General features: G+C 49.2%; 9 protein-coding genes across 9 annotated transcripts; 5 read left to right on the top strand and 4 right to left on the bottom strand.

Annotated features, from left to right (window-relative positions):
- The first annotated feature begins 1,933 nt into the window (after positions 1 to 1,933).
- On the top strand, positions 1,934 to 5,261 carry F5B22DRAFT_115103 (RAM signaling pathway protein). Its single transcript, XM_047968820.1, has 3 exons — positions 1,934 to 2,481; positions 2,540 to 2,651; positions 2,706 to 5,261. Exons 1-3 carry the CDS (start codon positions 2,078 to 2,080, stop codon positions 5,130 to 5,132), a joined length of 2,943 nt encoding a protein of 980 aa, XP_047831358.1. The 5' UTR covers positions 1,934 to 2,077; the 3' UTR covers positions 5,133 to 5,261.
- A 507-nt stretch (positions 5,262 to 5,768) lies between these two features.
- Positions 5,769 to 8,430, bottom strand: F5B22DRAFT_115109 (putative glutathione protein). The gene is made up of 2 exons (XM_047968821.1): positions 7,473 to 8,430; positions 5,769 to 7,396 (listed from the first exon to the last, which is right to left on the bottom strand). The coding sequence occupies exons 1-2, from the start codon at positions 7,781 to 7,783 to the stop codon at positions 6,133 to 6,135; spliced, it is 1,575 nt and encodes a 524-aa protein (XP_047831359.1). The 5' UTR covers positions 7,784 to 8,430; the 3' UTR covers positions 5,769 to 6,132.
- A 42-nt stretch (positions 8,431 to 8,472) lies between these two features.
- On the top strand, positions 8,473 to 10,129 carry F5B22DRAFT_115131 (mitochondrial resolvase Ydc2). The gene has a single exon (XM_047968822.1). The coding sequence runs from the start codon at positions 8,921 to 8,923 to the stop codon at positions 10,007 to 10,009; it is 1,089 nt and encodes a 362-aa protein (XP_047831360.1). The 5' UTR covers positions 8,473 to 8,920; the 3' UTR covers positions 10,010 to 10,129.
- On the bottom strand, positions 10,130 to 11,141 carry F5B22DRAFT_115158 (uncharacterized protein). The gene is made up of 2 exons (XM_047968823.1): positions 11,127 to 11,141; positions 10,130 to 11,062 (listed from the first exon to the last, which is right to left on the bottom strand). Exon 2 carries the CDS (start codon positions 10,742 to 10,744, stop codon positions 10,337 to 10,339), a length of 408 nt encoding a protein of 135 aa, XP_047831361.1. The 5' UTR covers positions 10,745 to 11,062; positions 11,127 to 11,141; the 3' UTR covers positions 10,130 to 10,336.
- A 208-nt stretch (positions 11,142 to 11,349) lies between these two features.
- F5B22DRAFT_115168 (heterokaryon incompatibility Het-C) lies at positions 11,350 to 14,261 on the bottom strand. The gene is made up of 3 exons (XM_047968824.1): positions 13,706 to 14,261; positions 12,247 to 13,638; positions 11,350 to 12,198 (listed from the first exon to the last, which is right to left on the bottom strand). Exons 1-3 carry the CDS (start codon positions 13,867 to 13,869, stop codon positions 11,457 to 11,459), a joined length of 2,298 nt encoding a protein of 765 aa, XP_047831362.1. The 5' UTR covers positions 13,870 to 14,261; the 3' UTR covers positions 11,350 to 11,456.
- Positions 14,262 to 16,811: 2,550 nt separating this feature from the next.
- On the top strand, positions 16,812 to 17,733 carry F5B22DRAFT_654909 (uncharacterized protein). The gene has a single exon (XM_047979852.1). The coding sequence runs from the start codon at positions 16,882 to 16,884 to the stop codon at positions 17,605 to 17,607; it is 726 nt and encodes a 241-aa protein (XP_047831363.1). The 5' UTR covers positions 16,812 to 16,881; the 3' UTR covers positions 17,608 to 17,733.
- Positions 17,734 to 20,461: 2,728 nt separating this feature from the next.
- Positions 20,462 to 21,807, top strand: F5B22DRAFT_635893 (nucleotide-binding domain-containing protein; the record flags this gene model as incomplete). The annotated part of the gene is made up of 2 exons (XM_047977210.1): positions 20,462 to 20,574; positions 20,673 to 21,807. The coding sequence occupies 2 exons, from the start codon at positions 20,462 to 20,464 to the stop codon at positions 21,805 to 21,807; spliced, it is 1,248 nt and encodes a 415-aa protein (XP_047831364.1).
- A 2,944-nt stretch (positions 21,808 to 24,751) lies between these two features.
- On the top strand, positions 24,752 to 25,555 carry F5B22DRAFT_645893 (tyrosine phosphatase family-domain-containing protein; the record flags this gene model as incomplete). The annotated part of the gene is made up of 1 exon (XM_047978655.1): positions 24,752 to 25,555. The coding sequence occupies one exon, from the start codon at positions 24,752 to 24,754 to the stop codon at positions 25,553 to 25,555; it is 804 nt and encodes a 267-aa protein (XP_047831365.1).
- Positions 25,556 to 26,046: 491 nt separating this feature from the next.
- Positions 26,047 to 27,108, bottom strand: F5B22DRAFT_115313 (uncharacterized protein). Its single transcript, XM_047968825.1, has 2 exons — positions 26,659 to 27,108; positions 26,047 to 26,567 (listed from the first exon to the last, which is right to left on the bottom strand). The coding sequence occupies exons 1-2, from the start codon at positions 26,711 to 26,713 to the stop codon at positions 26,209 to 26,211; spliced, it is 414 nt and encodes a 137-aa protein (XP_047831366.1). The 5' UTR covers positions 26,714 to 27,108; the 3' UTR covers positions 26,047 to 26,208.
- Between the last annotated feature and the right edge of the window lie 4 nt (positions 27,109 to 27,112).

Consider the following 27,112-nt stretch of genomic DNA (forward strand, 5'->3'; position numbering starts at 1 on the left):
GCTTCTTTGGGTACGAAGTAGGCTTCAATGTTTCTTTGAGCCGGACAGAGACCAGTGTTGGTAGTCAAGTGTCGACAACAGCTTGCTGTTCAATATGAATCTCCCACTTCCTCATAAGTAAATTGATGCTAATCTGCCGCCTGTAAAATACCTGTTTTCTCCGCTGTCGCGTGGAAGAGAACGACCCTGCACCACTACAGTCCCTTAAGTAGGTAAATTTGCTTTAGTGGAGTTAATACCCTTTATAGCGCATATCCACAAAGGGTACCTAAGTAGAATAGGTAGGTTTCTTCTAGTACATGTCCCTACTAGGTATTGTGTACTTGTCAAAGTGCAGGTCAGATGCAGGTGGTAGGCGGTGGGAATAGTGCGGGCAAGTACGTAGTACAGCAGAAAAGAAAAAGATGGCGGCACGCATCTGACTTGGCGAGACTGGGGAGGTTCAATAGACTGCAGTTGTACTTTGCGTATCATACTTACGGCCCTCACTGATATATTCACGCCTCAAGACGGGTACCTGCCTGTCGTTCGCGTTTTCAAGCCGATCCATGGCCGACTTGTTTGCCACAGCCCTCTCAGCTCCCAGGCGCAGCTCAAGCAGCGTTGCCCATCCCATGGCATCATCCCCCAGCATAGAAGGGGGCTGAATTCCACATTTCTATTCTTTCTGTGGTAGACGGACGTGTCAGGGTGGAAGAGTTCCCGAGATCTCTTCATGTACGTAGTTATAATACCAGCTCAGATATATATATATATATATATTCTAAGACCTCACGCGTCACAACCAAGAAGTACCTACTGTAAGTACTTATGTAGGTGGGTAGTAGGTACCTAAATGTTCCTATGCTGCGACGGTAGTACAGGTAGGTGAGCGGCAGGTAGCACAATGGCCTCTGTAACGGTTAGCAGTAGCTACAATAGGTACCTACCTAGAGTAGCAACCCTTGCCCTGATTCGCTCAGTGCAAGGGTTGTTCCCCTATCCATCTTTTCAAGGTTCTTACCATAGCTCTGCTGTCACACACCGCACCCCCTCCCCCCTGATGAACCGCACTATATGGAGGTACATTTGAATGCAGTGGAAATACTACCAAGCTGAAAGTACCGAAGCACCCTGAATACCTACCTAGTCACACCCCAGTAGCGCACCTAGGTAGCTTCTGTGAAAGCGCCCGCGCTAGTGTGTGGTGTAGCACCTGTCCTGACAAAAGATCCCTTCAACAATCTACCCTTGGGTTGGTAGGTATGTACTATGTATGTAGGTCAAGTACCACCCGGGTCGAAAGAAAATAAGAAAAAGAGGAAAGAAAAGGCAAGAAAAGACAAGAGAAGGTCATGACAAACAGATTATTCCTTCAACACTGAGATTCCCTTGTCAGGAATCGCACGTTGCACCTCACATCATCCTACCCGTCTCACGGTTTGCCCCAGTCTGTCCCATCAGCTGCCAAGGAGATGCGATTTGATCAAGGCCATCCTACCCAAGCAACTGATTGACTGATTGACAAACACACTCCCGGCCCTGCCTGTCTGTCTGTGACCCATTGCATACCTACCTACTGTACTTATGTTCATTAATAATTAGTCCAATACCACATCGCCGCTCCCTGGAGCTCAACCCCAAGCGTCGTCGCTACGTTGTTTCGACCTCGCAGCTTGACAGTCGGAGACGACGCCAAGCCCTGGCGTTGAAACACTCTCTCGCTTCCCATTTCATCACATCCTGCCGCTACTGTGTCGTGTCGTGTCGTGGCGTGTCGAAGCCAGTCCTATCGGATCGCCCGCCGACTTCTGTTTCCCAACTGCTTCTTCTTAACCTGCGCCGCAATTCTGCACTTACTTTTCGCACCCAAAGGTGCGCTTCGTTTCTCCCTCAGGCAACGAGAATATCGAATGTCAAAACCACCCGTCTAATCCCGAATCTTCAATTAGCCTCCTGCTCCTCTCGCATAGACAGAAGAATTGGAGATCCGCAGATTCCGAACCGCACGCCAGCATAGCCCTGAAACGATCGGCCGTGTCTGTCCCGCCCTGTGCGTATCACTCAACACTCGACCACCTGAGTGGGCAATCACGCCATGAACACTGCTTCGGCCAGCATGGCCGCAGCTATCGTCCATCCTCACCCGTCCTCATCGAGAGGGCTCCCGATAAATCCAGCCCAAGGCGTACGACGAATTCCTCTTCCGACTTTCAACATGCCTCCCCCCCCTCCGCCGCCGCCCATTCCCGAGAAATACCATGTGTCTCATTCTAGTTCGGGCGCGACGTTGTCCGCATCCGCCCCCATGTCGGCACATCAAGTCATCAGCTATGCTCGGGAGAAAATGAAAGCCGCTCTTCAGGACAACGAAAGTCAGGCAGCTGAAGCGAGTGGCGTGAGCAACGAATTGAAGCCTGGCGTTACCATCGATCTTAGTCGGCTGAATATTCAGGTCTTGCCAGAGGAAGTGGTGGACGTAATTAAAAATGAGCTGGAGCGGTTAGTCACCCATCTACATGCTCATTTCGCATTTGGATTATGTTCTAATTGCGTACAGATTGGCTCTATCTCATAACAAGCTAACTACTTTCCCGGCGAGATTTTCGGAATGTACTTCTCTTCGGTATCTCAACGTAAGGAATAATCGTATCGAAGAGTTCCCACTTGCAGTAAGTGTCACCTTTCCCGCAGACAGACATGTAAATTAATACGTCCTTTTCCAGCTATGTGACCTCAAGTCGCTAGAAATATTGGATTTAGGCCGCAACAAGATCCAAGTTCTTCCAAGAGACATTGTAAGATTAACTTCGCTCAAAGTGCTTTCTGTGCAACAGAACTTAATAGAAGAGCTTCCACTCTGCCTGGCGGACATGTTGTCTCTACAAGCACTAAAGTTAGATGGCAACAACATTACATTCCCTCCTAAAGAAGTACTGCAGGTTCAAGCCAGCAGTCCACCAAACGATGGTTATTTGAAGGAACGGGAGGTGGCTGAGGTTACAGTCACTGCGCAAATCAAAAAGTTCCTGAGACTACATGCTCAGAGTTTAAGTGAAAGAGAAAATCATACCGAGAATGGTGGTGATGACTTCACGGAAAACATTGATACGCCACGGATGCCCATAAAACGGGTGACTAGCGGACGGTTTCCAATTCGAGTCAATGGAAGTGATGTTACTGACCTCCGGTCCCCTGCTGTGCCTCGACCACCTCCCATACCATCACGATCACATGCACGGGGTATGTCTCAGCAGAACACGGCTATCAGGCGGCCAACCGTCATGCCTCTTACAATTGGAAATCCCAACGAACGTGTGCGATCCAATAGCGAGACAGTATTACAGGGAGGTCGATCTGAGCGCCCGTCAGACCGAAATCGGCGGATGGGCATCATGTCGAGGAAGCCAAGTGAGCTTGGGACGTTAGACGAAGGTCAAGCGAACAACCGGTTCAGTCACTACCGTGGGCTCAGCCACGGCTCATCTATGACCGGAACTATAAACCCAAATCCCTCCACTGCTAGTCCAGGTAGTCCAGCTCCTCCTGAACCACTTCTTCAACGGCCCAATTATGTCCGGCGCCTCTCTGTATTACCGGAACAGCGACGCGAATCCAAAATATTTGATCCCATTCTCGAGTCTGCCAAGGGCATTCTCTATGCAATCTTTCAAATACACCCCCAAATCCAGCTCTTTACTCGATTGACAAGCGATGGCACGGCGAAACGCTCGAGTCTTGAGTTGGTCTTCTATAATACAAACGTTCACGTTGAAGAGTTAGAACAGGAGATCCAGAAGCACGAGATTGCTCTTGACAGTGGGGGTTACGCGTCGCGGGAGAATGTCCAACGGGCTGTCGTCACTTTAATTAATGCGTATAGCCATATTTGTGCCCTCCTAGTGGGGAACATGGACACTATAGTTGATAACGGCGACCCACGATATATCCGTACGATGATGTTATTACTGTATAATAGCATCATGGAGCTCCGTGTCTCTGCTTATGAAGCTTCGAGGGGGACTACGGGATACGTTCCCAGTTACAGTGCCCGGTGGCCAGGATTGGACGACACAATCAAACCACACTCTCGTGATAACTCCGCCACCCCAACTGCTGGGCGTCCCGGTTTCGGTGCTAGATCGCGGATGGGTACATTTGTGCACAACCCCAGCAATCTTAGAGTTGCAACTGGTGTTGCAATGCACTCCCTCCACAACAGTAATCGAACTGCTCAAATAATGGCGGCTACACCCAGGTCCGGCGAGTCCTTTGCTTCCTCGAGTACTGATCCGCGGTATCCAACAGATTTCCCAGCAGAAGAGCGTCAGTTTGAAAAGATTTTCCTATCTCTCCAAAAATCCACGGATTTAGTTATGCGCACATTACCTAGCTTGAACGTGCAGTTCAGCAATGGTAAGCGCGCTGCAGAAATTCAGCGATGCCCCGATAGTATAGTCCATGCCTGGAAGGCATTGATCACAAAGTGTACGATTGCTATCAGAGAGACTGAAATGCTCAAGAGGCGACTGTCTCTGATCAAACTGAAAGAGCCAGGAATTCGAACCGACGCCATTTTCTGGAGTCTTTGCAAGAGTTTTATTGACTCTTGGGCTGAGTTTGGAAATAAGCTGAAGCAAACCATGGACCAGGTTAACCTGTCGGTGGAAGTTAAGGGCCGGCTTCGACCTATCCAAATCAGTATCAAGGAAACTAGCAACTTGATAATGGCATCACCCTGGGGAAATCTTCTACGACGGGCTGGGCATTACTCCGAAACCTCGAATCACTACTCGCCGAGCCACTATTCATCAAGCTCTACAGGCACGCAGATGCAGTTGCCAATGACACCGCAAAGTGCCGCTCTAGGTCCTGCAGTTCAAGCAACAGTTCCATCAACACCACAGAGCGGCTCCTTTGCTAGTGTTTTTTCCGGGAACGTCTTTGAACGGGCTGACGCCCTGATCTCGATGGGAGGCTTAAATATGTCTCGAACCAACACAATGAACAGCACATCAACAGTCTCTCTCAATTCTCTTTCCTCAGTCACGTCTGCGGGCGATGAGCGGCAAGGACCATCGATGCTCAGCCCTAATATAAGTACGGGTGCTGCTACATACCGGCTTAATGGAGGAAACAAGCCTGCATTCTAGGCGAGTCTTGCTTTGTTTCTCCCACTCCGACGACGAATGCACAGCATCTAGCTGTGCGTAATTCCAAAGTCCCATTATCACCATTCTACTACACGCACTCTGGGAGTATCTCCCTTGTACTATACGCCGCTTCCCCGCGAAGCGACGATATTACCTCTGTAAGATCATGTCGCGATTGCCTAGCCACTACGCTTAGCACTCCCCGTCGCGAGTCATTATACATATTCTCAACAAATGGGCATGGAAAGTCCATTCTTCCTAATAGAGACATTGCATATACCCTTGGAATCCTGGACACGCAATATGAAGGTTGGTTTCCTGCCAGGTAGTAAGTAATAGCATCACGGACTGCGGGAAAGGACCAGCATTCCTCGTAAGGCGTTCAAAAGAAATAGAACTGGTTGGTTGTTTTCTTTCCGCTATAGGTGCTGGTGAGGCATTAGGTTTTGATTTTTGAGGGAAAGCAAAGACGGGCGTGGCGTTATTTGCATGAGAGCAAGAGGGAAGAGGAGACACAGGGAAGGAGGAGATAATGCGAATGTGCCAAATCATAATGTCTCAATAGTAAACGTCAACAATCATCAAACTACCTGTCATTTAGTCAGAGAACTAAGGTTTGATACTTCATCATCATGTGTTCCCTCTATTTTGTGAAAACTCGTTTATTTTGATTTATCTCTTGTCTATTGCCCCTTTCATTTCCATATCTAGGGTAGCGGTACGTGAATTTTGAAACGCTGCAAGACGTGCTCTAGGTAGTTGCTTGCTCGCTTTGTCTATTGGAAGGTACATGTATACAAAAATGCATGTATGTCTGATATGGCCCCTTTTTCAAGATTTCATGTATCCTTGGAGGTATAGTATGTTTTGACGCTCCTATTTTCTTGGGTCACATCAACCGTATTACGTCCTATATACTTTTCTTGTGAATTACTATTTTATTTATTCATATCTCTCGTGAAGGACCCCTCCTAACTAATGGGTTATTCTGTCCCCTCTTTTATTTGAGCGTGACTAGTTCCTCGGCGCTCGTGGGGTGGATGGCAACGCAGGAATCGAGGTCCTTCTTGGTGGCGCCCATCTTCATGGCGACGCCGAAGCCCTGCAGCATCTCGCCGGATCCGAGGCCCATGATGTGCATGCCGACGACCTTCTCCTCGGGCCCGACGCAGATGACCTTGTACTTGGTCGGGCCCTTCTCGGACGGGTCCATCATGGCGTAGTACATGGCCGTGAAGCTCGTCTTGTAGATCTTGAGGTTCTCGCGGCCGTACTTCTCGACGGCCTCGGGCTCCGTCAGCCCGATGGCGCCGACCTCCGGGTGCGAGAAGACGACGCTGGGGATGTTGGAGTAGTCGAGGTGCGCGTTGGCGAAGACTTCCGCCGGCCCGTAGAGGCGCTCTGCGAGACGCCGACCGGCGGCGATGGCGACGGGCGTCAGCTCGGCTTTGCCGCATACATCGCCTAGCGCGAAGATGTTGTCGACCGAGGTGTTTTGGAAATCGTCGGAGACGACGTGGCCGGTTTGGTTCGTCTTCACGCCTGCGTTCTCGAGACCCAGGTGGTCCGTCTCAGGCACGCGACCAATAGCCCAGATGAGATGGTCGGCGTCTGATACCTGGCCCTCGCCATTGCTGTCCTTGTAGTGTATCGTAAGCTTGCCGGTGGCGGAGTCCTTGTCCACACGCGTCTGCGTCGACTCCTTGTGTAGGTGCACTCCCAGGCGCTCGTACTCTGCGGTGACGCCTTCCTGGATCATAGGGTCGAAGTGGCGCAAAAAGGTCTTATGGCGGATGAAGAGATGTGTCTCAACGCCGAGGGCGTTGAACATGCCGGCGAATTCGACAGCGATGTACCCGGCGCCGACGAGGACAACCTTCTTTGGTAGAGTCGCAATGTCGAAAAAGCCGTCGCTGTTGATGCCGTAATCGGCGCCCGGAATGTCCGGGAAGCTGGCAGGACGACCGCCAACGGCGATTAGAATTCGGTTGGCGCGTACCTTGGTCTTCGTGCCGTCATCCAAAGTAATCTCGACGTCATTCTTGGACAGCAACTTTGCGCGGCCGTGAACGTACTCGATCTTGTCGTTGGCCAGGTTCCGCTCGTAGATACCGTTCAGCCGTTTTATATAGGCGTCTCGCTTCTCTTTGAAAGTAGGCCAGTCGAAGGGCGCCGCCTCTTTGACGTTGAATCCATAGGCTTTGCTGTCGTGTATGGCTTCTGAGAGGGCGGCAGCGTTGAATGTGACTTTTTTGGGTACACAGCTATTTTGGAGGGAGCACGTATGTTAGAACTTTACACGTCTTGGGTAGTTTCGATATCGGGTAGAACAATGCTTACCCGACATTTACACATGTGCCTCCCAATCTGCTGGACTCGACGATCATGGCCTTGGCGCCAAACTTCCCGCTGGCCATGCGAGCGGCACCGAGGCCACCGCTACCACCGCCAATGACGAGGAAATCAGTCTCCTTGGAAATAGGAGCCATGATGCGCGAAGACGAGGAGAATTGTCTTGACAGAGAGGTTATGCGGGATACGGCGGTCTTTGAGAACTGAATCTTGGCGATTGTAGGGACACAGAGAGTAGAAGATGCAGAGACAGGTGTTGATGCAGCGGTGAGCCTGCCGAGCAAGACCAAGGCGTGCATTTATATAGGATTTCGTGATGAGAGACGAAGCGGAGCGGAGCGGAGAGGCGGCCGAAGTATAAACAAAGAATTAAGGCAGGCGAGGGGCGTATGCACGAGATATGCAGTGCTTGGTCTTGGTGGGGGAGGGGAGCCGGCGCAGTAAGCGGGGTGACGTCTTTTTTTCAGGGTTGTCTCGGGATGTGGACGGTGAATGGCTCGAAATGGCTCAAATGGAAGGCATGGGAGCATTGATTGATAAGAAAGCGGCAGCTGGCTTAGTAAAGTGTTTTTTTCGGCGCTGCGCCGTGTGTGTGTCTCCGCCTCCGATCCCGATTCTACTATTGATTCCACCATCGATTCTACTATGAAAGCCAGCTAACCTAGATGGCTAGACAGAACTTTACCTTGCGCCCTGCGCCTTGCAATGCGCAGATCCAGTTGCAAGTGCAATTACAAGTCTAGAATGATCACGACATCGGATAGTGCAAGGTCTGCTTGGCTGGGACGTTGATTCCAAAGCGATTAGTCGGTTAACCTAGGCATATACTGAAGTTGACCTAGTATAAAAAAGGTATCGAGTATTAGACATGCGATCGGAACCTTATTAATCATATGCACGTCAGATCGAGGTAGGATTTACCAGAGCAGGATCTGGCAGTGCAACAGCAGCATGCAGTGGCATATAACAGTACAATTAGCATACAAGAGGCCAATCAATATTCATCTATGCCGGGCATAGATGACAAGATTGCAATTTATTAGTTTGAAATCTGGAGGTCGCGCGGAACTGCGGACTTCTCGTTTGTAAAGGTGGGAGAAAAAGCTGTACACATAGAGAGACTCGGTGTGGTGGACCCTGAAGATCAAATCCAAGAGATCTGGCAGGGGTGCATGTGGTTATGCTCTTAGGCGCCTCCACCACAAACCTCTCCGGCTGTTGATAGCGAGTCCCAATAGACCAAATAGGTCCTAAATAAATGTAACGCAATTGCGATTTCCACCCTGTCAACTAGAGCTACACCCTGAACAGCTGCCTCATAGCAGCTCACAAGTCGTGCTAGGTACGCTCGCGTAGGGGAGGGAGGCAAAGCTGAGACGCAAGACGCAAGACGCGAGACGTGACCCCGTCCAAGCTACCCGCTTCACGTCATAACGATGGCCACTTCTTCCGTCTCACAAGCCGCATCATGGTCGTCGCTAAAAGCGAAGAGCCTCCAGCGTCTCGCTCTCCTCTGTGGCCTGAATGTAGGAGGGAACAAGGCCGAAATTAGCGCACGTCTGGCCCGCGCCGCCGCCGCGCCGCCAACATCATCCGACGATGAGCCTGTGGTTCTCAGTATCGATCTTGGCATCCGCAACCTCGCCTTCAGCCTGATGACTCCCGCCTCAGCCTCTCCATTTACCAGATATTATTCCCGCAAGAAGGAGGTTACTATTGTTAGCCCATCTGGCCAGGTCCTAGGCCCGGCCGCTAGGCCGCCTTCCATCACGCTGCATCACTGGGAACGTCTCTCGCTTGTCGACGCCCAAACGTCTGCGGTAGATTCCGCCGCGGTCGAAGATGAGGAACCAAGAGAGGAAGACGTTTTCTCCCCAGCCAAAATGGCGAAGATAACCAACGACTTCCTACAGAACACAGTGTTGTGCATGTCCCCAGTGCCAACCCACATACTCATCGAGCGGCAGCGGTGGCGCACCCAGAGCTCAGCTTCCATCCTGGAATGGACGGTACGTGTAAACACGCTGGAAGCCATGCTTCATGCTTCGCTACAGGCCCTACGCGGTGTCGGCGTCTACGAGGGGGAAGTGACTTCCGTACGGCCCGAGGCCGTGGCAAAATTATTTCTTGCCGCGGACGAGGAGCCACCGTCACCTAAGGTGCTCAAAGCCAACATAAAGAAAATGAAGATTGAGACCTTGACGCACTGGCTTGGCGAAGGCGACGACGTGATAGAACCGGGTACCAAGCTGGCGCGTCAAATGATACGCGCGTATAAGAAAAGGGCGCCGTACAACCCTCAAGGTCGTGGAAGGCCCCCGAAATATGATAAAGAGGAGTACGGGGAGGAGCTAAAGGTCCTCGATGCAAAGTTGGACGATCTTACCGATAGCCTTATGCAGGGCATGGCGTGGTTGCGATGGCAGCAAAACCTCGCGATATTACGAGAAGAGTTCGGCGCGGAGGAACTTTTAAAAGCTGCTTCGCCATCCGTTCCCAAGAGTGGCAAGTCAAAATCATCATAGGAAATATAAAAAAATTATTACGCACTTAATTTCAATCGGCAGATACGTCGAGCTGTAAAAGTCGAAGCCGTTGCGCAACAACTAGAGACCTGGATATAGAGGGTGTTTGAGCTCAAGCTCCATCTTCTCCAATGCGAGAAATACCAACATCTCCTTTTACTCGTGATGCCTTCCCAAAACTACTTTTGTCTCGCATCTAACTTGGACATTTGATCACTCTAATGTCACTTATACTTGAGGATGCTTTTTATCACCAACACTAAGCTCATCAAACCAATTTACACAAAATCCACCCATCCCCAATCCCACACAAACCCTTACCAACACCTACTCCCGCACCGCGCAATCCCCATATATATCCCAAATGCGCTTCCCGCCCAACTCCAGTCCAAGCCGCTCCGCCTGTCTCTTGATCATCTCATGACACGCGAGGGCGGTGTATTTCTCCGGATCGACCTTATAATAGTACTCGTGGGCGACCCAGAAGAGGAAATGGCGGACGACTTCCGCGTCGTCCCTGTCTCCGTCTCCACCCTTCGAGGTATACTGACCGGCTTTATCCTTGTCGGCTTGGTTCTTCCGCTTGCACCGACACGAAGAGACGTCGTGCGCGACGACCGTGCGAAGCGGCCATCGACTGTACGGTTCGAGCGGGATTCGGCAGCCCCAGGGCAGCACGCCGATCGTGACGTCTGGGGACCCGGGGCGTTGCGGCGGGTGATGAGGCGCGGGCATTATGGTATGTGCCAATAGGTATTTTGTAATGGTGTATGTATGTGTATGTGTGTGTGGTTGTGTTTGCCTCGCTTGGTATTTGGTATGTTTGATAAGTGTAACTTCGGCCGTAGTAGAAAGGTTTCGAGATAAGGACAATATGAAAAAGGAACTAAGAGACGCGAGCGCAATAGTTGGACATGTCTATGAGTTCGTCTTGTTTGTAGAGTATTAAGAATGGCCCGGACCTTGAATTCGGTTCTAATAGGAGACTCGTTACTCAGACATCAAAGCCCTATCCCGTCGAACACGACCTAGACATGGCTTGAATCCCATTTACTGTTTTCAATGCGTTAACCACAGAACTGCCTCTCACAAACATGGCTGAAAATGATTGCTGTACCATGATTGGAGTGAAGGGTAGCCGCCCTCGTGCCTTACCTGCCAAACTCGATGGGCAGGCATCCCTTGATACATTTGACTTCATGTCAATAACCCTATACCTGGTAACTGTGGACATGGGTAGGGCAGGTCATAAGGTGTATGCATGTTTGTGACTATTCTGAGTTCATTGAGGGGGAAAAAATGATATTACATAACAGCATGCTACTAGGATATACGTGTCGTCCAGTTTTCAACTCTTACTACTTCCTCAAGCCTTTGAGGGCATTTTATCCTACCACTTCTATATATCCGTTAACGCCACCCCCTTATCAAACAATCCACAACCTATTTAATAGGGATACGGAGGATTTCCGTAACCACCTCCCCATTGCTGCTGCTGGTGACCGTATGGAGGGTAACCGCCTTGCTGAGGTGGTGGGGGCCCACTGTATCCCTGGTTTTGGTAACCATGAGCATGACCGTGACTGGGACCGTATCCAGGGCCAGGAGGATAGGGGGGTGGTTGATGAGAGGGGCCAGGAGCTTGGTCTACCCCAGTATAATAACTTGCGGCTTCGCCCTGAGGTCTAGGGTTTTGGTGTCCTGGATAGCCTGCTCCGGATTGGTAGTGAGACGGTGGTGCACCACCATATCCTGATCCGGGCCGTTCAGAATAGTTTGAAGTCGGACGACCACTTGATCCTGGACGAGCACTGGAGCTGGCACCCATCGCTTCCATATCTCGGGTTGTACATTGATCCCATAGTGACCCTTTGGGCCGTCCATGACCGAGCTGCTCGAGGATCCCGCCGTCGAAGATACCGCCACCATGTGAATGGCCGCGCGAGCCTCCTTTCTCTCCAGTTTGTTGAATGTGATTCTTTCCATTACGGACCGATTCCGACCCTAAAATACGGTCAAGATCATGGCGACGTGGATGCTCGTTCGCCCACTGCCGTACGGTGTCAAACATGGTTTTGTGAATCTCAATTCGTTCGTCTCGTGCAGCAGGATGGTGAAAAGCTCTGCAAACATCGTTGATAACTTCTTGTACAGGCACCCCAGGATTCTCCCAGGCATATAGAATTCGTCTAGAGATAGTCAGCAGGGAACATAATTCGGACTAGGAAACGACTTACGGAACAACGTATTGGAGGATAGTGGTGGCAATCCGTCCAGCACACGGGTTCAGTATATTGGTGAAATGGTCCTTGGAAAGCATAGAGTGGGTTGGGTCCGAGCAATGGGGGTTTGTCCAAGGCTCCAACTGCGAATGCGCGCTAGCACTAATGACACCCGATGAACCCTCTTTGAGTGCCTTCGTGACCGCAGCGATGATAGGCCTGATAAAGGGGGCTAAAAGGCCCAGAACAAACGCGGTAAGTGTCTCACCAATCTTTTCTAGAAGGCTCTCAAGTCCGGGGATTTTGGCAATTCCCCTATTGATCGATTTGACGATCTTGTCGCGGAAAGCTAGGATAGGATAGACCTGCTTGGAAACCTTGACCGGATCGAAGTCCTCGCTCATCCCAGGAACAACGTTGGCGTTCGATCGCGTGCCAGAGTAAGTACCGCTCCGTACGTTTCTTGACTCCTGTTCCTGAGCCATTCGCTTTAGATCCCTGGCTTCTGACGCCATTCCGCCCCCTATGCCGGGTAGAGAAGCAACAAGTGAAATAAAGTCAGAAGCGCCACTTCCTCCACCCCCGAAAAGACTGCTCCCTAGTCCCCGGGTACCACCCCCACCACTACTAGGTCCGCTGCTGTTTTCCACGTTCTTGAGGGCAATGTCTAGTTGATCGACCTCTGATTGAGTGAAGTGATCGTTGGCCTCGCCAAGGACAGAATGCAAGAAATCGACGCCGCCAAATGTTCCAGTCACGAGAGGAAAGACACGGCGACCGTGGAGGTTGATTTCAGTAGCAGACCCACAATGAGCAAATACATTGTGATAGCCAAGTTCACGCAAAGCTAACTCGCAATAGTTACTGTGAGCGCTGAAATCCTCCATACAGTGAAGGGCTTGCCCAAGACATCGCAATGCCTCGCAGAGGTCGTCCTCATTTCCTCTCCCATGGGAACCACTGGTATACAGCCTTCCAAAGTGGATACAGCGCTCAAAGCTAAACTTGAGATAGCCTGTGCTCGTGGCCCAGTTACCACGGTCGTTGGCGATGTAGTTCTTCATTCCCGTGTGTGGGTCAATTTGGGTTTCTTCGGGCATGACGAGCCCGCGGAGGCGGGGGTCAAACTCGCGGGCATCTTTGTTGTCCGCGTAACCAAGCGGGTTGTCAATGTGCTCCTCTGGGCGATAGACACCCAATCGCTCGGCAGTGACCTCGAATTCTTCGGTCGCATAGCCATTTGCCAGAAATGAGAGCACCCAGACGAGGATACGAATGGTCTCGGCATTTACGCCCTTGAGACTACCTACATCGACAGCCTGCGAGTAGTCTCGCAGCCAATTGCCAAAATAGGTCCTCTGGACGAGGAGAGTCGTCCACTTCTTGCCGTGCAAGAAGGCAATAGTTCTGCAGTCACATATCAGGGCGGGTTCACGACACGTGTTACACGTCCAAGGTCAGCGGTGCAGCTTACTTGAGCATATCCTCAATATCTCCATGCCGCCAGTTGTGGCCCTCAACCTGGGCGATAGAAGGAATGTTACCAGCACCAAAGGCGGCAACCTTGGTGGGCATCAAGACCAGAATCAGCCCCAGAATCAGCAGAGTGCTGCCAAAGCCGGGCCTAGGGAGACCCATGTTGATAGGATGGTCTAAGACTCGCGTGGTATTCCGGGCGGGCTACCAAGCTTAAGCCAGAGTTGCGGACGGAGTAAGGGTGAAGAGACGGCCCGTCGAGTACTGCTTTCGGGCGAGAGGGGCACTGACGTGAGCAGGATATGCAGAATTCGCAGAATAGAAAAAAATGAGCAGACAAGATGAGGCGGGCCGGCAGGTAAGGGAAGTAAGGTAAGGCAAGGCAAGGTAAGGTAAGGTAAGGTAAGAAACTTGACGTGTTAGGGCTCGGCACGAGGTTCTTGGTGAGATGATGTTTTTGGCGGGGTAGTTCTCTCGCGATCAGGCGGTTGCCATTGGCGGGGGAGGGGTGGACAACGCCATAACAGGCCAGAGACAGGCTAACAGGGCTAACAGTGGTTGCACTAGTGATGCAATGGGCGATGACGGGTGCCGTTGCAACCGAACCGCAGGTCATCAATACCTGGACAACATAGAGAACAAGCGTCTACTGCATCGGTACTAGATACTGATGATGGATGTATACTAGGACGAGGTCGATGAAAGGAATACGGTACCTACTGTACCTAGCCTCAAATCCTTACATAACCGGCTGATTAACGAATGCGATGGAAACAATGAAAACTGATTGCCCAGGTAGGTAGGTATAGATAGTGTGCCTTGAGGATTCAGCAAAGGAGGGCTGAGAGAGAGAGAGAGAGAGATACTTACAGAAATCCTTGCATGTCATGTTCCAGCAGCATGGTATGATGCCGTATCTTAACTTACTGTAGAATACTACCCTTACCTACCTACATATGTAAGAGATATAGGTATTTACACTTGAATGCTTGCCTGCAGTGAACAGGCAGAATAGATCTACCACATGATGGGTACAGCACGTATGCAGGTACTTTGTTAACTTTAGTTTAAGAGGTAACCTCCTCCAACCTAATTCAGGTCTCGCGGCTACCCAGCCACAACTCCCCAGCTGAACTGATATATGTACTTAATTCCTTAGACAGGATCTGGACAGGACTTACATATATATATCTATCTATCTATATATAGAGTAGCCGGTCTGTATAGGGCTTGGCAGTTGATTCTAGATCTGTTCGGATAAGACACACTGTGAATTAGCTACGTCTTGGACTTGGGAAAAAGCTGACTTCTCATACGTAAGTGGTGAATAGGTAGGAGGACTTGGTGGGCCAAGCTTTATTCACCAGCCACAAAGGAAACGCAATGATCAGTTATGCCGTATATTCTTGGCGGTGATGCTAGCATCTGTCCAGGTTGCCTAAGCACAAAGACCATCGTCTTTAGTTAATGTGCCATCAGCCCTACTGTTTCAAGCTCAGCTTCGTACTTACTATATCCTTGAAGCAGTTGAACTTGATTGCGGAGCCATAACTATGACGTAAATTTAACTGCAATTTTCCAAATTTTGAGCATACACAGTTCCAAAAGGGCAATTGAGCCTTTGTTTAGACCTTTTACCTAATGCACATGTAGTAAATACCTTTTCTGCCCCCGCTTCTCTACGAATGCTGTGTTCGATATGATCTTGTGATAACTACCCACCTAAGAAGCAGTACTGTATAGGTATGATGCACATACAGTGCTACTAATACTATTCACAGTAAATTCGTACTATGTCCATCGCCCCCCACAACTTCACTCTTATCTCATACCCATCCTTTTCAACCCGTAGTTGGCATAAAAAAAACAAAAAAAACTACAACACCAAATTGCCCCATTACGCACCTGCGTGCGTATGCTAGTTTGACACATCCTATATCCGACCGGAGATATAACGCATATAGTGTAAACAGGCTTAGAGCCCCAGACTCTGCTCAGACTTCAAGGTTAAATATATAGGTACCCAGCCAGTCCCATATAATCTAGGTATCCATGGCTTACATGATCAAGACTACCGACACCCATGTCCTAGTATCGTATTACTCAGCTCATTGGGCGTTGTGACTGACGCCACACGGGCGTCGTCGAGCTCGATCTTCGGGGGTTCGGTAACGTCAGTAGCTGACTTTACCCTACCGAATATTGCTGAAGCCCCATGCAGCTGTCAGATAAACGGTATGACAGACCGACTGACTAAACAAGCGACTATACTGAATGCACACACTCATACATATAGGTGTATATATTTAGTACCTTGTGTCTATCTACTAAGTAGGTAGATACGTAGTCAGCATTGCAGCGGTGAGGCCGGAAGGAGGACGAGAGACGTCAAAAACACATCATTGATTACTTACCTAGGTAGATAGAATACGGTGAACCGGAGATGAGGATGGGGATATACCAGGACAGGGCAGGGCAAGGGAACGTGAGAAGGGATGAGGTTGTAGTCAAGCTAAGTGCCCAGATAGCTGGGGGAAAACTAGGTAAGTCATAGGATATGGTTACGTCTGCATGTTTGTCAGGCGCAGCTGAGGCCGTAACTCGTGAATGCGAGCGGTTATCGTGGCTTGCGTATGTTCTAAAGCCTAAGGCCGAAATCCATCTAACAAGGGATGAGAGGGATGGGGAGGAGGATGAGATATCACAATTTCACAAAAGAACAAGGCTGTCAATAATCACCAATAGATGTACTCTTCTACATTGGACGGTATAGGTACTTACACCTTGTGATGTAACATGCGCTTTGGCATTATCGCCGTTTCCCCTGCTCGCGGAGCAAGCGTATTGTTTGCCGGCGGCACAGGTTATGACATTCACAAGTATAGGGTGAAGGATTAACAACAAAGGCTTGGTTTGGAGCGGCACAAATTATAACATTTACAAGTATAAAGTGAAGGATCAACAATAAAAGCTTGGTTTGGAGCGGCACAGGGTATGACATTCATAAGTATAGAGTGAAGGATTAACAACAAAGGCTTGGTTTGGAGCAGGTCTATTATTCATGAACAAAGAGCGGCTTCAATTGTATTATAAAGTAGATTTATTCTCTCTGTTGAGGATTCCGTCGGTCTTGCAGATAACGATACGCTTCGGTGCGTTACAACGCATTCAACAATGGCTTCCATGGTAAACAAGCTCGTAGGTTTCTTTGAAGATAAGGCCAAAGAGGGCGATGCAGCAGCTTCCTCTAGAAAACCAATTGAGGCGTATGGGCTCCGCAGGGATGGTCCGGGTCCGGCCCCCAAAAGGGACACGGCATTCATGGAGCCATACACTGGTAATGTCCCCGAAAACGCAGAGTACATTAATTATCGAATCATGCTTAGAGACAACGTGCTTTGCCAGTATCTAGCATCTCCCCAGCTACGTTCGTATGTTACTATGTACGTCGAGTTACTTATGGGCGGACACAGACCCTTTGACCGATATACGAAGATGCTTTATCGCGACATGATGGTAGACAACTACCTCGATGCCGGCGGAGACCTTAAGACCTGGAAATACATAGGCGCTAATCATATTATCAACGATACCACAAGGACGTTGATACAGCGTGTAATGCAAGAGCGTGGCTTAAATATTGAGCAACCCTGCAGTATTGACATCCTCCCTAGTGACAAGGAATTTGCCGAAGTTATGGACGGTAACCCGTTCACTCGAGGGATTCAGGGCCTTCTGCGCAAATATGAGAAAGATATGGGGGGAGCACAGGTGAAAAGAATAGCTTTCATCATACAGAAGCAGAAGGCGTTTGTCATGATCCCGATGACTCTCCACCATCTCGTGGTTGAGTTATGTCGTCCAGGGGAAGATGGCTACCCTAATGAAACGAGCTCTTGAGAATGACGCAAAGTGAGGAACGACTTAATGATACTTATCCCGGTAGGTTAATAATGTAATAATCTTACCCCTAAAAATCATATAACAAGGCAAGTCAATAGTAGCCTAGACATGATGATATTCCTGATATATCCTTGTGACTTTTAAAATCTAATGAAGCTGAAAATACTTGCTTGATCTGCCTCGTAGGAATAGCATCCCGTGTCGTTAAATGAGGTGAGAAGGATTGTATCAATACTTAGCAGCATCTAGAAAAAGGACATTGCAGAATACCGATCTTCTCGGCGCCTCATTCGCCGCCACTAGGAAGCGATACACCGAAGTAGTATGTTCAAGGAGCTTTCACCGAACATAATCATCCCATCAGATACCTAGCTAGCGCGGTTGTCCCGAAGGACCTGATAGAGCCCCCCCTCCCCCGCAGGGCAGAGAGCTATTACTCTCGCAAGCCTAGCAGTTACGTAGTTTTTATACCAGACTCGGTCCTATTAAGTATTAGTAACTACGTTACTACAAACTCTCGTTAGGCTTTTGGGGGCCAGCGGTTTCATGATTTGTTTGCGAGTCTCACGCGAACCTGGACGAATGATTGGCTCGTTGTTATCGCCTAGCAAACCGAAGTATAAGGGGCTGAGCTAGACCTTCGGCTTGGACCCCTAGCCGAAGCTACAGTACATCTGATACTGCAGAGATGCCACGTGTATCACCTTTCTGAGTCGGACCCAGGAATTGGGTTACGGAAATGCCAAGGCCATGTCGTCGAGATGCAAGGCATATGTGGTGCGATCTCACACCGATATTTTTGGCAGCAGAGTGACAGTTTCGTGGAGAAGTTCTGCGGTATAGGACTTCGAGATGGTATTTCTGTCAAACACACAGTGCAGTAAGATATTATGGGAAGTATCAGAGGAGCTAAGTAGGTGGGCAGTTTTGACAGGCAGCCTCAGTGACTGACCCAAAGGGTCATCATCACCGGAGCCCGGCGAATAATCATAGAGCCCTGTCCTATGATCAGCCCGGGTTCATTCTAATAATAATATATGAAAATTCGCGTACCCGATCTTACGAATTGCCAAGAGGGGAAGTCAGACTAACCTAGGTTGCATTACGCTAGAATCCATGAGGAAATCGAGCTGAAGGTACGAGGTGGTATTGATGTATAATGAGTGGGATGCCAGATTGCTTGCCGTTTGTCTGGGTCGGAAACGTGGGTAAGGGCGGAAGGGCGGAGAGACAGGGCCGAATTGGGCGGAGGAGGCTGACAATGAGCGGTCAGAACGATGGGCCTTATGCAAGAGTGATAGGCAACTGTGGGTAATCTACGAGATTGCTCAGAATGCATTCGCCTTATGTTACCGGTCTTGGCTGTCCGGTTCGGTCCCGGATCCACAACTCCCGGCCGTGTAACTTATCAAGATGGCCCCTATTGCACCATGTTGCACCGACGCGAGACAGTGTCACACTGATTGCTACCAGGTGAATCTTGTGTTGCGAGGACGTAGCGAAGTTGGACCTCTTTGTCTTAACCAGTTATGAGTAAACGAGCACCTAGGAATCATTAAGCTAATACTTGATGGTGAGTAGCAAAGGACGAGTTATCAAGATGTTGTCGTTCCCCCTGGATTACGTGTAGTTAGGGCTGCTAAAGGGTCAAAGCAAAGGGAGAACCGCGGGTGCTGTATGTTGGTGGCACTATAATAAACGCAAGTTTGTCCAATGATAGATAAGGGGCTGTTGGCATATAGCCGATTGTGACTATATATGTAAAGTGACCGTTTCTTACAGGGGCCATTGTGGTTTCTTGAGTATCAAGAAGGTAGTTGAGAACGTCTGTGTACACTGAGGCCGTTCTAGGCTATGTTTGCTGTCTAACAGTGTAATGTGATTTCCTACAGGGTATGAGAACCCTGGTATGAGGTTGTTGTATGCGACCCAAGACAGATTCTGGAAGCGAGCCGTTGGAAGCAAATATCCGGACAGGATTATGAAAGTCGGATTGCTTGACCCGTCTTGCTACATTTCGTTTTATACAAGATGAAATAACATTGATAGATCAATGTGTGGCCCATGGCCACACTAACCAATTGGGTTCATAATCAGTAAGAGAAAGTGATACCTGGGAATCATGGTGTCGAACAAAGTACACTGCGCTGGTTGTTTGTTTTGGGCTGGAGTTTAGTAAAGGCCGTAACGCCGGTCTAGAGTGCCGCTGTTGGTTGCCAACACCGAACAAGGTACAAGAGGCAGAGACAAGATCAGAGACAAAATATTGATTCGGGGCTATCCTTAATTAGACGTAGGATGAGTCAAGACGTTTGTTGCAATCAACGGTACTCTCCCGAACATGGAGAGCTGGGTAGATGATGTTTTGACGGAGACCTTGGAGGTCGAGGATATCAAGCTGGTGCCCATCAACCTGTCAGCGGTTCCGCTATAATCGTGGCGCTTACCCATGGCGGCTTAGATTACCGAATCGGATTGACCGCTGCTGAGTCACAGAGAATAATAGGAAATATGTGTAGGTAGAGAAACTTCTTCGTGAGAAGAGGTACCCGCGTCAGAACCGGGTTCAACGTAAGTAGAATGACAAAGCATCGGTTGGCTCCCATGCCTGCAAGGGGGTCGAAATAAGAAACGTACCTAGATAAGTACGTAGCTCCATTTGCTATTGTGATAATTTATGTTCTCTCGTGTATATAACAGGCATTGAACCCTGCCTGAGAATTTCCTCGCATTCTTGTGAACACTACAACACTCTTGTTTAACAAGCACATCATCGAAATCATAAACTTACTTTGCACCTTATATATCCATTCGCCATTCATCTTCTTGATTCAATAACTCAGCAAGCAACATGCCTCTTACATTCGGAAGAGACATCTCGCCCCTCAGGGAACCCCTGAGAAAGCCATCAGGCAATTCGCCGCATATTCTTGTTATAGGAGGAGGTGTCGTTGGCCTTGTATCGTAAGTTCAAAACATAAGCTTCAGATATTCGAAAAGGGTGGATTATGGGACAGAACAGACGAACGACAATCATAGATGCTAACTAATTTCTTGGATAGGGCATGGGTTATGCTAGATCGTGGTTACCGTGTCACGATATTGAGCAAAGCATGGGCGAGTGATGAGCAACGCCTGACCTCACAGATAGCAGGCGCGCTTTGGGAATACCCACCGGCAGTCTGCGGCCAACACACAGATGCCATATCCTTGGCACACTCAAAACGGTGGTGCATGACGGCTTACCACATATGGGATGCGATTGCTTCCATCCCGTCTGTGAGCCGAGAATCGGGTGTGCGCATGATGCCGTCTGATTTCTTTTTCCCCTGCAAGATTGAAGAGGATCCTAGACAGGCTTCAAAGATGGCCGAGATAATGGCGAGCGGCGTCAGAGGATTCTATAGAGGATCTGACATCATCGACGATAGAGGAGTCGACCCATCGTATGGTGCTGTTGATGCTTACGAACTGATGGCCCCGGTCATCGATACTGATCAGGCCATGCACTGGCTGACGTCGCTTGTTGAGAGCAAAGGGGCTCGCTTTGTCACCGAGACAATTCGAGAGGATCTCATCAACATCGAAGACTCGCTGCGAGCCAGGTTCAACGCCGACGTTATTGTCAACTGTACTGGGCTACAAAGCTTGACACTTGCAGGTGACTCAACCGTCTACCCTATCAGGGGCGGCCTTATCCGAGTCATCAATGACGGCACAGTCTTTCCCAAATTGAATGCCGCATTAACAATTACCGCAGACGCGGCTCATTCGTCAAACGAAATCGTCTTCTTAGTGCCCCGGAATGACAACATTCTCCTCATAGGCGGTATTACTGAGCCCCGCGAGTGGGACCTGAATCTGACGTTAGAGACCCCTATCATTCGCAGAATGCGGGAACGATGTGAAAAGTTCTTGCCCGGGCTCAAGGATGCGCAGCTCGACCCCGACTACCCATTGGCACAGGGCCTACGACCATTCCGCGGGTCCAACGTCAGGGTAGAACGGGAGCTTCGGAGAGCAGGGAGCAGGATTGTTCATTCGTACGGTCACGGAGGGGCTGGCTGGAGTTTGTCATTCGGGTGCGCACAAGATGTGGTAGCGTTGGTCGACGAAACACTGAGTGGTGTTCCCGCCAGACCAATGGCGGGCAGACTTGGCAAACGCGGCAGGATGGAGATTACCGCTTCTTTGTGAGCACGACAAGTACGGATACGGTAATATACGGGGGGTGTCCTCACGGACCAAACTGGCGGCGGCGGCGTTGGTGAGACAAACAGATTACGGCAACAGACTAATACCGGGGTCTTTGATTTTCTTTCCTTCTTTCCCTTTTTTCCGCCTCTTCTTTTCCCTTTACTTTTCTTCCTTCAAGGTGTCTCACGGTAGATTTATTATTTTTTTGGGATAGCAAACTTCAATGGGTTAACGGAATAAATTACGTGCTTGAAGTGAGGTGTGGTGTCGATGTTCTGCGGCACGCTTTTGTCACGTGTGTGTGTTCTAGAACAAACTGGACGGGTAGTGGAAGGACGTGGGTTGCCGATACTCAATTACCAGCAGCGGAATGAGGCAGGCTAACAAGGAGCCTCGATCGAGGAGGCGGTCGGGATTTAGAGATCTGACCACCCTCTTCCCATGCGAGCCCACGTAAATGTGCCACGCAGCCGCCAATTTCAGCCTATATCAGCAGTACTATACATTCACTCCATACTGACGTAGCAAGCAATTTCAAGGTTGCCAATGACACCTCGAGCGCTGACACCACCACCCAACAACAAAACAGAGGGTGTATAGAGCTTTTTTTTTTTTTTTTTTCAACTCCGGCTCTCCTTTCTGACTAGGATGTCGTGAGATTATTAGTATGTCGACCGCCTTTGTATATGTTGTTACATGTCGGCTACTAAATACCCAACAAGAGACTTGGAGCGGATGGGTGCAGTATATATATATATATATAGAATGATCGAGAGAGTAGATGCTGAGTTGATTGGTTTTCCGGAAGGAAATCTCTGGAACCTTTCGTAGTAGTTCTTGAAGGGCGGACTTGATAGCGCGTGGTTGATCGTCATACGATGATTTTGAATTGCGGCAGTGTTGTAGCTTACCTAAGTATTCATCGCTGACCAACATGCCTCCCCACACAACCTCGCTATATCATGGATGCGAGATAAGTGCATGTAAATATTTAGATAGATAGGTAGGCAGTTATCGCATGGCTCTTTTGCTGTTGGTCTGTGATTTAGAAACCTGACCTTGTTTTCAATAGGCGGAACAGATATTTGACGACCCTAAATAGAGGTAATAGGTCCTTCTGGTCCTCTCTCTAACATTGTTGTCAAGATTGACCATGGACTTCATGGGCTGATGTATTTTCCCAAACCAGACAGAATTTGATCGCCAAGATTCATTTATTCGCATTTTGATTGGTCGTGCGCAGCGAGATCTCTCTGATCCAGATTCTTGTGCTTGTAGATGCAAGAAATTGAGCGTAAGTATGCGCACGTGCGGTGCTTTTTAAAGTAAAGTCTACATATACATTGAGGTTGCTTTGCCACAACCTGCCTACTCGAGCACTGTAGGGAATAGGTACGTGTACTTGCTGTAGGTCCCTTTCATAGCCGGTGTGCATGATGTAGATCCTACCTAGGTGGAGGTTGGCCATCACGGGTAGTGGCTCCGATGCGTCGTGTCGATGGCTGTGTCGATGGCTGTCCGCTACTGTAATTCTGTATAATGTTGTACATGTAGATATAAGATGCCCCAGCTATACACCAAGATAGGTTAGAGAGGAGTTGAACTGAGTCTAGGCAATACGTGTTTAGTCTTCCAAACTTGCTAATTGTCCAAGCAGAGATTATGTAGGATGTTGACTTTCATCTACAGTAGGTAGGCTACGTCACTGTCTACAGTATTATCCCGTCTCATAAATGTAAGTAAGCACTGTACACTAGCAACGGACAACAAAGCGGATTGCTCGGGTTGATCGGTCAAACCTATTCGGAGCCGGCTCGGTTTCGTTTCCTAGTATACACTACGGTACCTACACTCAATGTTGTTTTCATACTGGATGTCCCCCAACATGTAAATATTACAGAGGTTCTACGCAACATAGGTAGTACTCACTCCCATGATGCCTATACTTGAAACTTCCCTCTCTTTCTTTTGCAGTCTGTGTAGAAGATCTGCGAGGCTGCACCACCTCCCTAACGTACAAGCAAGTACAGGGGATGAAATACGTGTATGGCAGTAGATCACTTGCCCGGGGAAAGGGAGGGCTCCGAAGGTACAGCTCAGCGACATGCTTCTACATACAATCTCTGCATACCTGGAGGTACCGGTACCTAAATCCCTTCCATGTTGTTACTACCTAATGTACAACATGTACGTAGTCCAGCCTTGTTAAGCCCTTACAGTACATGCACTATGTAGGTCTGTAGCGAGTACTACTTATGTAGGTAGGTGACCCCGGCTTTACTTACTTACACCTTTGCCCAGGCACGCTGCACAAGGCACGCTACCACCTAGGTAACCCTTCCAAGTTTAGTGCACCACCGGACAGCCGCTAGCTTCAACGCTTACCTGGGCGGGCGCGCAAACACCGGAAGTGCGACAACTACATTTTGCCCATTTCAAGTTCATTTTCATCTCGCACCTGTTATACTTCAACCTCATCCTTTTCCCACAAACCTTCTATCCACGCTGTCCGTTTCTTCCCCAAGCCAAGCCAATCCAACGTAAACAAACATGATACCCAGGAATCTCACAAAAATGGGCTTGTCCCTGATCGACTCGCTGTAACCCGCAGCTTTGCACCACATCATCAACCTCGGTCCTCCATTGCCCATCACCCTTCTCCCACTCACCAAAGTTGACATTGTGCATTCTACTTTTTACCCAACCTTGAACAAGGCTACTCAACGTGTTCTGCTTCTGGGCTCATTGTCCTGACGCCTCTGGCCCTTGGAAGACGGTCCGTAACAGAGCAGACTCCAGCAGCCGCCGGGATACACTCTATACTACCTACTCTGCACCTCAATTGACCGCAGTCACAAACCGCCGCCATAATCACTAATCATTCTCGGAATATCGGAGAATGGGTAATTCCAGTCTCGCCCATAGCCAGCATAGAGAGGCTGACATGCCTTACCAAGGCAAGCCCAACCCCGGTATATCCGGGCTACACAACAAGGCAGCCTCCCAAGGACACGACACAGACGCCAGACAAGACCTGCTCGCAGTGCACGTTCCACAGCAACTGCAGACTTGGGGGGAGCATATTGCTTCTGGAAACCCCATACAAACAATTCATCAAACTCCCATCAATTTTTCCAGAGTATCTGAGGGCCTGTACAGGAGCGGTTACCCCCAGACACCAGATTATCCATTCATACAAGGTCTGAATCTGAAGACTATTGTAACACTGGTCAACAAGGAAATCCCAGATGGATATCAGGCATTCATTCAAGAGAACAGAATCACGCACAAGATCTTCGACATGGCTGGCACCAAGAAAGAGGATATCCCCATCGAGCTGATGCGTTCCATACATGCAGTGGTCTCCGACCGTGCTAATTACCCACTGCTCATTCACTGCAACCAAGGTCGACATAGGACTGGATGTGTGGTTGGCGTGCTTCGCAAGTCCAGCCAATGGAACATGAAACACATCCTCAATGAATACGCAACCTTCGCGGAACCCAAAGTACGAGAGGTGGATATAAAGTATTTGGCTGAATTCGAACTCACGAATCTGTTGTGTCCATCACAATCAGCAGCGGCGCCTACTACCGTGGGTCGATTTTATGGGTTTATTATTGTGACACTCTTGACTCTTTTTGCCTTCTATCCTTTGAGCAAATTCAAGGTCCAAGAACCACGCCCCAAAAACGACCTAAACCATGAAGGAGTTGTACATACTAGCTACAACGGATGGTCACGTTGACCACATTTTTTCGACAATCATCAAAACCGGCACTTCTACCATGACTACTCGTCCAATCAGGCTGAGCAAGTTGTCATAGAAGCACGTTCAGAGATATACGGAACAGGTCTGGAAAAAATCGCCCCAGGAACACCGAGTACAACATAGATGGTATAGAGGGTACAGACGGCGGTCTTTTTCTTTTCTTTTGTCAGGAATGGCAAGCTTTGGGTTTCAAACTTGCAGACGGCGTATGGATAGGAACAGAGACTATCAAGAGCTGAAGTGTCTCGTGGCGTTAAAGAGAGGGGCTGTTTTAGCATTGAAACAGATGTGTTGCTGGTTTCCATCTTGTCAAGACTGAAAACCTGCCTGCATGTATCAATTGGGAGCAAGACATGAAGATTAACAAGGTCTGTTTGTCTCCTTTTTCGCTTTACAGTGAGTAATGTAAAGCTGTATCAATATGATTTTAGATGCGATCCTGCCTTATGATCGTGCATCATCTTGCAGACTCTATTCAAGTCTAGTTTCGATTTGCAATACCAGACATCGCAGCTTTGCCAGTTGTTGTACAAAGTGATTATTACAAATGCCCCTTACCACGGGATTCAGGTCCCCAATGCTAATGATTAATATTGTACATCTCCCTACACTTCTGTATTCCTACACTACTATGTCCACCTGGGGTTATCTTCTCTATACTGTTTCTCCGTTTGACGGTTCCCTGTAGCATATACCCAACCAGCCGCCAGCGCATTAACAAGGCCAATGCCAACGGCGGAGCCTCGCACGGCCCCCCTCACGGAGAACTTGCCACGGAGGCCACCGACGGGCTTGCGCCGCAGCGCCAGCAGCGCATATGTCCCGCTCGCCGCCATGGTCACGCCCGCGCTGTCGATCTTGAACCCTTGCAGGTTGGCGTAGCTGGAGAACAGCAGGACGGGGACGAAGAGGAGAGGGAGAGGCTGTGCGGGACGTAGATGGAGGGCGGATATCAGGGTTGCGAGGCCTGTTGGTGCCAGAGAGGAATCTGGGGAGAGGTGGGAGGTGGTTAGCGGGCTGTAGGTGATGTTATATTTGAGGGTGTTGTTTGTGGTGGGGAGGTTATTCATTCTACTTACTACCCCAGGCCTCGAGCTGGGCTGTGACGGACTTAGGCGGTTCCGGAGCCGCCATTGTGAGAAAGAGCTGGAGTAGGCTTTGCGAGGACGAAATGAGGTGTAGTTGGAGATGGTGTACTTGATTGGTTCGCAAGGATGTCCTGGTCTACCGGTACTGGTATGTGCAATTGAGAACCGAATCTGGTATATTCTTGGGTCTAAGTATTTTGTGCTTTATTTATGGTATGGGACAGCTCAGGCAGGTACTGTTGGTGTCTTGGAGGGGTAAAAAGAAAAAGAAAAGGCGTTTCATGAATTGAAGCTGCTGCATGTGAAAGATCTGATCTACCCAAGCTGCTATCTACATACCTACGCACACTACGGTAGGTACTACATACATAGTACCTATATATATCTCTATCTCAGATAAGTGTGGAATGGTTCAATCGTCATTATCTTTATGTGGTGGAGCTCA

The sequence above is a fragment of the Xylaria bambusicola genome (genome assembly GCF_022495145.1).
Source record: "Xylaria bambusicola strain CBS 139988 unplaced genomic scaffold F5B22scaffold_17, whole genome shotgun sequence".
Lineage (NCBI taxonomy): Eukaryota > Fungi > Ascomycota > Sordariomycetes > Xylariales > Xylariaceae > Xylaria > Xylaria bambusicola.

Excerpts from the sequence above, each read along its gene's own strand:
- F5B22DRAFT_115103 (XM_047968820.1), top strand. The coding sequence starts at position 2,078 with ATGAACACTGCTTCGGCCAGCATGGCCGCAGCTATCGTCCATCCTCAC. Across the intron at positions 2,482-2,539 it reads ATTAAAAATGAGCTGGAGCG|ATTGGCTCTATCTCATAACA; the intron begins GTTAGTCACCCA and ends AATTGCGTACAG. Across the intron at positions 2,652-2,705 it reads TCGAAGAGTTCCCACTTGCA|CTATGTGACCTCAAGTCGCT; the intron begins GTAAGTGTCACC and ends GTCCTTTTCCAG.
- F5B22DRAFT_115109 (XM_047968821.1), bottom strand. The coding sequence starts at position 7,783 with ATGCACGCCTTGGTCTTGCTCGGCAGGCTCACCGCTGCATCAACACCT. Across the intron at positions 7,397-7,472 it reads GGCACATGTGTAAATGTCGG|CTGTGTACCCAAAAAAGTCA; the intron begins GTAAGCATTGTT and ends CCTCCAAAATAG.
- F5B22DRAFT_115131 (XM_047968822.1), top strand. The coding sequence starts at position 8,921 with ATGGCCACTTCTTCCGTCTCACAAGCCGCATCATGGTCGTCGCTAAAA.
- F5B22DRAFT_115158 (XM_047968823.1), bottom strand. The coding sequence starts at position 10,744 with ATGCCCGCGCCTCATCACCCGCCGCAACGCCCCGGGTCCCCAGACGTC.
- F5B22DRAFT_115168 (XM_047968824.1), bottom strand. The coding sequence starts at position 13,869 with ATGGGTCTCCCTAGGCCCGGCTTTGGCAGCACTCTGCTGATTCTGGGG. Across the intron at positions 13,639-13,705 it reads GATATTGAGGATATGCTCAA|AACTATTGCCTTCTTGCACG; the intron begins GTAAGCTGCACC and ends ATGTGACTGCAG. Across the intron at positions 12,199-12,246 it reads ATCCTCCAATACGTTGTTCC|ACGAATTCTATATGCCTGGG; the intron begins GTAAGTCGTTTC and ends GACTATCTCTAG.
- F5B22DRAFT_654909 (XM_047979852.1), top strand. The coding sequence starts at position 16,882 with ATGGCTTCCATGGTAAACAAGCTCGTAGGTTTCTTTGAAGATAAGGCC.
- F5B22DRAFT_115313 (XM_047968825.1), bottom strand. The coding sequence starts at position 26,713 with ATGGCGGCTCCGGAACCGCCTAAGTCCGTCACAGCCCAGCTCGAGGCC. Across the intron at positions 26,568-26,658 it reads CCAGCTCGAGGCCTGGGGTA|ATTCCTCTCTGGCACCAACA; the intron begins GTAAGTAGAATG and ends ACCTCTCCCCAG.